This window comes from Acinonyx jubatus, chromosome F2 (assembly GCF_027475565.1).
Source record: "Acinonyx jubatus isolate Ajub_Pintada_27869175 chromosome F2, VMU_Ajub_asm_v1.0, whole genome shotgun sequence".
NCBI lineage: Eukaryota > Metazoa > Chordata > Mammalia > Carnivora > Felidae > Acinonyx > Acinonyx jubatus.
The window spans coordinates 8,643,213-8,652,198 of record NC_069394.1 but is presented as its reverse complement, the minus strand read 5'-3'; the positions used below and the strand labels follow the sequence as shown (position 1 = coordinate 8,652,198).

Sequence of the window (8,986 nt, the reverse complement as noted above, 5' to 3'; positions counted from 1 at the left end):
GGCCCACCCCCCATCACAGTTCTCTGAGATGCTGGATGGAACCCAGCTGGGAAAGCCCACCTCAGGATGTTTTAAACAGAGAGCCGACAATTTCCTGGTTTTGCTCAAAATGGTTGACTCGTGCTGTCACGATTGTAGGTTCACTTTGGCAAGTCGCTTCCCTTCCCTGGGTCCTGCTTTTCTGATCTGTTAAATGGGAAGGCAGGCGGGCTTGAACGGGCCTAGCGGGAGGGCGAGACGGCCAGGACCGGGCAGCCGGGCCGGACAGCCTGCGCCTCCTCCGCACGGGGACCTGTTCTGACTCAGCAACGCCCAGGAGCCGACTGCGTGCCCTGAACCTGTCACCCCTGTATGGACCCAGGAAGAGCTCGGGAGTCCACCCTGCTCCCTGTGTCAGTGGCCATGGTTCTCAAGGGCTGTCCCTGGGCTCAATCAGCCAATCGACAGATGCCTGCTCTAGTCTCTGAGCGTGGATGATCAAGATGATGACCTCACAGTGACTGATGAGCCTTCACCGGTCACGAGAGTCTCATGCTTTGGAGGACTTTAAAACGGGCACACGTCGTTTGTGTGTTGTTGTTTTTTTTTTTTTATACATCACATTCTGGATTCTGAATCTCTGAGAATCTAATAAAGGCTAAGGAATCTCTCCCAGTGACGATGCTCATATGCACAGGCTTGGGGGGGAGACAAACGCAGCATGCCATTTCTGGGGACCCCTGGGAACTGCCCAACACCACCTGTGGCCCCGCAGCTGACAACATGCCTCCCTCCTTGTTTGTAGAGGGAGAGGCTGCAGCCGGGAGAACGGGGCTTGCCAGAGAGCCGCGAGAGCGCAGGAGACAGGCCCCGTGGCTTCCGAGACTGGCACGCCTCACGCTCCCCCAGGAAGCTGTCACGCCTCCTCAAGGTGGCATGGCCTGTTAGCAAATGCTCTCAACAGGAAAAACGGTTTTTCTGATTAAGGGTCAGTAACTAGAGCCATCAATCACTGTCCTCCTATACGTGTGACCCCACTCCCCACCCGGCCCCAAGGGAGTCCCGCTCTGTTTTGGAGATTCTTAGCCCGAGACTGAATCCAATCCACAATGACGAGGAAGGAAGGTGGGGCCGAAGGGAAGGAGATACGGAGCACCCCGCAAAGCTGCCAACCTGAAGCCCTGGGATCGGCCCACCGGCAAGCCCCCAAGCCCTAGACGCCCCCCATCCCGAGTCTGAAGCTCCCCAAGACCCTAGATTCAAGCTCCCCCACTCCCCGGCTGCCAGGCGAAGCAAGAACAAGCTCAATTAAGCCGTCAGGACCAGCCACAGAGCCACAAAGTGCACACGACGTCAGTGGAGTTAAAAGAATAAATCAATAAATAATCAGGAAGGCTGAAGAGGAAAGATCAGAGCAGCCCGGGAGGGAGAGAATGAGGTATGTCTTCTCCCGCTCTGAAACTCATGTTCGTGGGATGGCCCTGCAGCCCTCGGGACACCGTGCAGGTGGCCAGCAGGGACGTGGCCCAGAGCGTGGGTTTCCTGGGGAAAGTGCCGGCTGGTGGAGGTTATACGCGTGGCCTTGGAAGGTCATGGGCGCCACATCCAACGGTCTGTGAATGTAAGCAAGAATGATGTTCCGCGGCTGACGCGCCTCTGGACAGCACTGCCCGTCATCCTAGCTCTGCTCCAACTCAGGCGCTGCCTCAGGAAACTAGAAAAGATTCCCCCGAGCTACAGGGCAAGGGGGAGGCATTGCTGGGGGTCCCCTCTCCCGAGTCAAGGCTTTTGCCTTGTTTCGGCCAATGCGCGTGTTTCTCCCCAGACACAAAGGCACACGGAAGTGGTCAGATCTGCTCTCAGCCACGGTTACAGCCACAAAGATCCATCGCTCCAGGGACATCGGCTGGGGAAGAAGACATCTGCCGGGGCCTGAAACGCTTTGCCACGAGTCTCTGAGGACCTTCGGGGCGGGGAGCCTCTCCGGCCACCGTAAATGAGCTTTGGGACAACAGCGGGGCGGCGGGGGGCGGGGGGTTGTCGAGCCAAGTGAGGGAGGGGCCGGGCATCGTGCAAAGAAAGGCGCCATCTTGCCCCCAGTGTCCACATGGTCCAACACGGCTCTGTCCTGAGGTCTTCCCTGGGTCCCCGGGCAGAGGAAAAGTCTCCGCCCATCCGTCCCGGAAAACTGTCCTTTCCTTTAGAACACAGAGTCCCAAGTATCTGCCCCCTCCCCAGAAGCCAAAGGGACCTCGGTGTTTGGAGACTGGACCCTCCCCCGCATCTCCCCACCTCCCTCCAGCTCCGGGACAGCAGTGAGGGGCCCTCTCCATCTAAGACCAGTTCTGAGACTTCCTTCGCAGACCCGGCGGGGCTCGGGGACCTTGCTGAGCAGACGCTGCCAAATGTTGGCTCGCGGGAGGCCGCGAGGGGCACCTGAACGCCCCCACCCCCGAGGCTGGCCCTCAAAGCTCCCAGGACAGAACGGCCCCAGCGAGAGGCTGGGGCTGGACACAGAGAGGCGTGCCTCAGTTTTCCTTTGCAGCGTCATCTTCCCTTGAATATCCGGATTTTATTGATGGACGCCAAGGTGGCCGTCACGTTGGACTCAAAGTCTCCGTCGTGCACCCCGGTCTTGCGAAAAGCCCCCGCCGATGGATTGTTCTCCCAGTAGTGATGCCAATTTCCCTTGCTGTCTGCCCCGAAGCCGTACAAGTCTACCTGCGGGGGCAAAGCAACGGTCAGAACCAGACGGCAGGGCCACAGGTAAAACCTCTAAGCAGGGGGCCTGCAGGCATCTCCCGGAGTCTGTAAGCAATGCTTCCCAAGACTCCTAGAAACCCTTCTCCGTAGAACCCGTCTGGTTCCTTACTGGAACTCCCAGGGGCTCAGGGAAGCAAAAGCAAGTTCCATAGAAGTCGAGTGTAACGCCCGAAGGCACGACGGGAGGCCAGCGCGTGGGTGGCCCCGAGGGTGCGGGGGCAGGACAGCCTCTTGTCAGAGGGAGGCTCCTGGGACTGGGGAGGGGGAGTGGAGTTGCCAGCAGGGCTCCCAGCTCTGCCTGGTGGAGCCAGTGAGCGCCAAACCGCTATTCTGAGCCTCGCGTCCCTCATCCGGAAAATGGGCCAAGAAGAATGACGCGTTGAGGCAGGTGGTAGGTGCTGAATTCTTTCTTCCCTGAGGCTAATATCCATGCGGTTCAGGAGCCCTCACTGGCCAGTGGCCAGGGGGGCCTTTCCCACACGTGACCACCAGCATTTACTGAGCACTTACTCTGGGCCAAGCACTGAGATAAATACGTCAGACTTCATCACCGGGGCCACCTGGGTGGGTGCTGGGGAAATCAGGGGCTCAGGAGTCAGGTCTCAGACCTTGGAGCCTGTGACGTACCACAAGCACCAGTGAGGACGGGGGCTAACGTCAGGGCTCCCGCAGCACAGAGGACAGCAGGGCCAAGGACGCAAGGGATCTGAGATAGCAGGTGACACTTGAATTGGGTCTCGGGGGAGGCGTTGACGATGTCCAGGAAGGAACATGCCCTCCAGGGAGAGGAAATGCTGTCCGGGCTGCGGCAGCGGGGAGGGCAGATTTGGGGGGTGGGGCCCCACCGGGGGCAGGAGACACCTCGGTGGCCAGCTGGCCAGCACAGCTTTCTTGTGAAGGCCAGCAGGGCCACAGCGGCCCCGGGGCAGGAGGGAAGAGAAGGGAGTAGCATTTCTGAGGCAGCCGGGTGGAGGTGAGGACGAGAGGTGGCTTCTGGGAGAGACAGCCCAGGCTTCTGGCGACAGTGCGGGTTCCCGGGGAGGGTGGTGACAGAACAACCTCTCCCCCCTCCATGGATGTCCCCCAGGATCCAGGTGGGGCAGGGGCGGGGATGGCTGCATGTGACATCTGATTGCCCCGCCTGACACAGGGCCAGGGAGGAAGAAGGGTGTAGGTGTTGTGGCCCCCCTGCTCCTCTGCCCAGGGTGGCAGTGAGCACCCCAAATCAACATGGCTTGGCGGACGGTCAGGCAGACCCACGAAGGGAAACACAACACGCACTTGGCAAGATCACTGGTTCTCAGTGTCGGTGAAGAGTGGAAGCCCTGGGTGCCTGGTTTGCACCTTCAGAAATTCTGGCGAACGCGGGCCTGGGCGTGGTCCGGGTGCTGGGATTTAGCTCTGGGGACGATTCTAAGAGCGGCCGGGATCGAGACCCCAGCTCTCCCCCGTTACGACCTGCTCCGTTATTCTGCCCCCAGATCCGAGCCTCCACACGCCAGCTGTGACTCGGCCTCTGGAGCCTGCACAGAGCGAGCCAGAACCCTTGCCCCTGCCAACGTTCTCGGGAACGCCCAGAGCGTAGAGATAAGGAACCGGAGCTTCTGGGAGAAGAGCTATGTCGGGGCCCGGGTGAGGCCCGGGGTCAGCCTGACTGCAGACGCACTCCCGGACGCTCAGAGAAACGCGGAATGAGGGGCTCCCCCCGGGGTGGGGCGGCCTGGCAGGCACGGGGGGCGGGTGTACCTCATCGCAGATGTGCAACGAGAAGATGACGGACAGAATGCCGGTGGATGGGTATCGCCCGTGGCCCTGCAGCCAGTTGTCAAAGACGTATTTGATGAAAGCCGGATGATAGATCAGGATCTGCGGGGAGAGGACAGGGCCCCTCGTGAGCACCTGCTGGGTGCCCCACACGGCCGTGGCCGCGGGGGACAGAGCAGCGAACAGAGCCAGCAGCCCTGCCCTCGTGGGCCTTCCCTCCTAGTGGGAAGGACCGGCGGTGGCCTAACCACGGAGGCAGAGAGTGCTAGATAGAACACAACTATGGAGCCGTGGAGAGAAATGAAGCAGAAAGGCAATAATAAAGTACGGGGGTGGGGGTGGGGAGAAGGCTGGCTGAGAAAAGGGCTTCCGGTAACATTCACATCAGGCCAGGGAGGTTCCAGGGAACAGCATGCGGCGGGGTCAGGGACGCCTCTGTCACGGGGCAGGAATACGCAGGGGCTGAGCCGCCACCCGTCGAATGATCTCTGTGCCACGACATGACCCCACGCGCTAGCTTTTCCTCTCCTCGTGTTATAGATGAGGAAACCGTGCTCAGAGAGCCTAGGTGTTGTGCCCGGTGTCACACAGCCAGGGTGGCCAAGCTGGGAGGTGCCTGGAATCAGACCTGCCCTTGACTCCACCCCCACGGCTGCTTCGAGGACAGCGAAGGGGACATCTCAGGCGGTAGAGGGAATGCATGTCCAGGAAGCCTAAGGCCAACCCCCAGGAATGGACTGGAACAGAGGACCATGCAGGTCTCCGGTCATCACTCAGCCAGGCCTCAAGGGACTGCCATCTCTGGGAGGCTTTCCCATGTACCCACTGGGCCCACATAGGGCTCTCCCCGTTCCCTGGGCGGTGCACCCGTGCAAATGGCAGGGGCTGGAGGCCCGGGTCCAGCCATACCACAAACTGGCTGTGTGTTCCTGAGCAAGTTACTCGACCTCTCTGATCTTGACCTCACCATCTGAAGAGGACAGCATATGCAAAGGACCAGTGGGGTGGACACTTCACTTCTTCCATCCTTCCGCCCTTTGTCCACGTCTTGGCCAACCCCCCTACCAGGGGCCCCCTGGGGACGATGGAGCTATGGAGGCAGGAGGGGAGGTCTGGCTTTGAGAAGCTCACGCCACACAGCGCTGGGTCTCAAAGAGCAGCCGGCATCAGCATCCCTGGAGGGCTGGTAAAAGCCCGGATCGGATCGCTGCCCCCTCCCCTCCTCTTAGAGTGTCTGATTCAGCAGGTCTGGGGTGGGTCTGAGTCTCTGCATCTGTGACAGGACCCCAGTGACGCTGCTGGTCCGGGACCCCCACTCGGGGACACTTTCCCGGTGTTTGTGGAGCAGGGAAGCTGAGTGGGGGCTACGGCCTCCGCGGGCACGGGGGGGCCCAAGGGCTCTCTGCAGCCAGGCGCGGGCAGAGGGGGGAGGTGGTGCTCTCCAGCCTCGTACAGCTCCTTCAAAACGAGCCTGAGCTCAGACAAGAAGGGGCCGAGTTCGACTCACCTTATTCTTTTTCACTTTGATCTTCGCGGGGACAGGGACGTAGGTGCTGCAAGGGGAGAAAGAGCGGTTAATGCGGGGGCGGGGGGGGGGGCAGGCTGCCTGCACGCAGATCTGGCTGGGGGACACTGGAGAGGGAGGGAGGGATGCGGCCTCCCCGCCACAGCCCCGTCCCCCTGCAGCAGTGGCCCACTGTAGACACCAGAGGGCGCTCGTGGCTAATTCAGGAACTTTCAAACCGCCGCCTTTCCCCCAGAAAGGTGGGGGGCGGGGGGCGACTTTTTCCAAGTCCCCACACCACAGAGCGCAGCAGAGGCCAGAGCGCACATTGCCACGGCTAGGGCGCTGGCCGATGAGCCCCACGAACGCCCCCTTTCCATCTGCAAGGTTACGTGTGCCCCAAGGTGAAGGTGTAAACGCCCGACCACCCGGCTTCACGGTCCATCTAATGGGGACAAGGTGGGAAGGCAGCCGAGCCCAGGCCTGGCCCCCTCGCTCCTGCCCTGCTTGAGTCCGCTTCCCTCAGGGCCCTCCTGGGAGGGCAGCCCCTGGCTTCCTGCACCCCAATCCGTCAGGCTTGCTGGCTGGTCCTCAGACAAGGAGGCTTCTGGCCTTGAGGACAGTGAAGCCACTTCCTTTCAGGAAGAGGGAGGGAGCTAGGAACCTGAGACTGGCTCTCAAGCTAGGAAGGCATGCTCAGGGCGGGCCTCTGATCCCTCTTTGGGGGAGGGGAGGGGAGGGGAGGGGAGGGGAGGGGAGGGGAAGGGAGGGGAGAGGAGGGAGGGGAGGGGAGGGGGGTGGAGGGGAGGGGAGGGAGGGGAGGGGAGGGGCCTCTCCACCCCAGCCCCCCAGGGGACTCACTGAGAGATGGTGCCCGTGGTGGTGGCACTGACCACCCACTCCAGGTCGGTGGTCTTGAAGGGGACGAGGACCATGCTGACGTTCTCCCCCAGCTCCCTGAAGCTCTCGGGGTACACCAGATGGTGCGTGGTCTTGCTCCCGACGTCGGCCTCAAAGCCCGCCGTGGGGGCCTTGTTCATCCTGGGGGACAAGGGACAGAAGGTCGCACGTCGCATCCCACGGGCACGGGTCAGCCTTAGCTCCACAAGCCTGTGATGTCACCTCTGGTGCCTCACCCTCCGTGGCTGGGCCCCAGCTTCCTGAGCTGGAAAAGGGACTCAAGTCGTTAAGACGCAGCGCAAAAGCTTGCGTTGTTCGTTTTCTCTCGGTTTCTCTTTTACGACCTCACACGAGCCTGACCATCGTCTCTCCTGATGACCTAGGAAGCACAAGGCACCACCCTGGCCCCTCAAGGCACCTCGTTAACACCTTAATGGTAATGACAACCACACCTGGGAGGCATCCTGTGGCCCTATTTTCCGGTGGAAGAAACCCGAAGGCAAAGAATTTGTTTCAGGACACAGCTTCCGGGTGGAAGGCTCCAAGTCAGGTTTGTCTGACCCGCTCCCCCTCACCACGAATATTCCTGCTGCACACCAGGCACACTGAGGCTCCCAGAAGCCAGGCGAGGGGTCTAAGGGCATAAACGCAGAGACCTCGGAAACGGAAGACTGTTCTAGAAGGCCCCCGGGGAGCAGCAGCCCCCTGCTGCCTGTCCTCGCGCTGAGGCGCTCGTGACCCCCGGGGCCGAGCGCACAGTGTGGTGGAGATTATGACAAGAAACCCAGGATACACGTCTTCCTGGAGGATCTGTTTTTACTTGGTGACGGGGAAACGAATTTACATTAAAGACATGCGGTTTTATTACAGCCTCGACTGCAAAACGGGACTGAGTTTTCAAGATTAAACGGGAGTCTTCAAATAAATCTTGCCCTCTCGCCAGGCGTCTCCGTGCCAAGCTCCCGGCCCCGCTGGCTTCCTCCCGCGAGTCGTTTCCCATCTGGGTCCAGAGAGGCGCTGCTCGTCCGCTTCCCTCCCACGATGCACGGCTGGGGAAACTGAGGCCCTCGGGGGGCGGGGGGGGGGTGCTGGGGTCCGCGGGGGAGCCCGGCCATGCCAGGACTGGGGTGTCTCGACCTCCTGACCCTGGGCCGAGGCGCCTCTTGTAGCTAAGGGGACGGGCGCTCACCTCAGCACGAAGTCGTGGCCGTCTATCTGAGCCCCGTACCAGGACTCCCTCAGGTTCCCGGAGTTGCCCACCACGGCACAGCGCCGGCAGCCCCCCGACTTCTTCTCCAGCAGGGGGTCCACGTTCCCAGGCACCACCTGGAACAGCTCCTTGATGGTATCGTTCAGATTATTGGGTTGCTTCTCCCGCTGGAGCCTCTGCGGGCCGAGGACGGAAGGAGACAGGTCAGCCCAGCTGTGCTGCCTCTGGCCGCTGCTCAGCCAGCCGGCTGCTGGGCCCCCAGCGCCCCACATGTGCTCGCTGGGCCCGGAGCCCCTCCCCGCTGTGCTCACTGGGCCCCAAGCTGCCCCCTGTGCTCACTGGGCCCCTAGCTCCCCGCTGTGCTCACTGGGCCCAGAGCTCCTCCCTGTGCTTACTGGGCCCAGAGCCCCCCCCCCACCCCCCCCCCCCCCCGTGCTCACTGGGCCCCAAGCTGCCCCCTGTGCTCACTGGGCCCCAAGCCCCTCCCCGCTGTGCTCACTGGGCCCCAAGCTGCCCCCTGTGCTCACTGGGCCCCTAGCTCCCTGCTGTGCTCACTGGGCCCAGAGCTCCTCCCTGTGCTTACTGGGCCCAGAGCTCCCACCCTGTGCTCACTGGGCCCCAAGCTGCCCCCTGTGCTCACTGGGCCCCAAGCCCCTCCCCGCTGTGCTCACTGGGCCCCAAGCTGCCCCCTGTGCTCACTGGGCCCCAAGCTGCCCCCTGTGCTCACTGGGCCCCAAGCCCCTCCCCGCTGTGCTCACTGGGCCCCAAGCTGCCCCCTGTGCTCACTGGGCCCCAAGCCCCTCCCCTCTGTGCTCACTGGGCCCCTAGCTCCCCCCTGTGCTCACTGGGTCCCTCCCTGGCACCTT

At 62.0% G+C, this 8,986-nt stretch overlaps 1 protein-coding gene across 5 annotated transcripts in view; it reads right to left on the bottom strand.

Annotated features, from left to right (window-relative positions):
- Positions 1–573: 573 nt before the first annotated feature.
- Positions 574–8,986, bottom strand: part of ST3GAL1 (ST3 beta-galactoside alpha-2,3-sialyltransferase 1) — a 93,577-nt gene continuing 85,164 nt past the window's right edge. For all 5 annotated transcript variants that reach the window (XM_027063856.2, XM_053208493.1, XM_053208492.1 and 2 more), the window contains 5 exons: positions 8,100–8,296; positions 6,872–7,051; positions 6,014–6,059; positions 4,489–4,608; positions 574–2,700 (listed from right to left, as the gene is read on the bottom strand). In XM_027063856.2, coding sequence (XP_026919657.1) covers positions 2,527–2,700; positions 4,489–4,608; positions 6,014–6,059; positions 6,872–7,051; positions 8,100–8,296 — 717 coding nt within the window. In that variant the 3' untranslated portion in view covers positions 574–2,526. The remainder of the gene's footprint in view (positions 2,701–4,488; positions 4,609–6,013; positions 6,060–6,871; positions 7,052–8,099; positions 8,297–8,986) is intronic.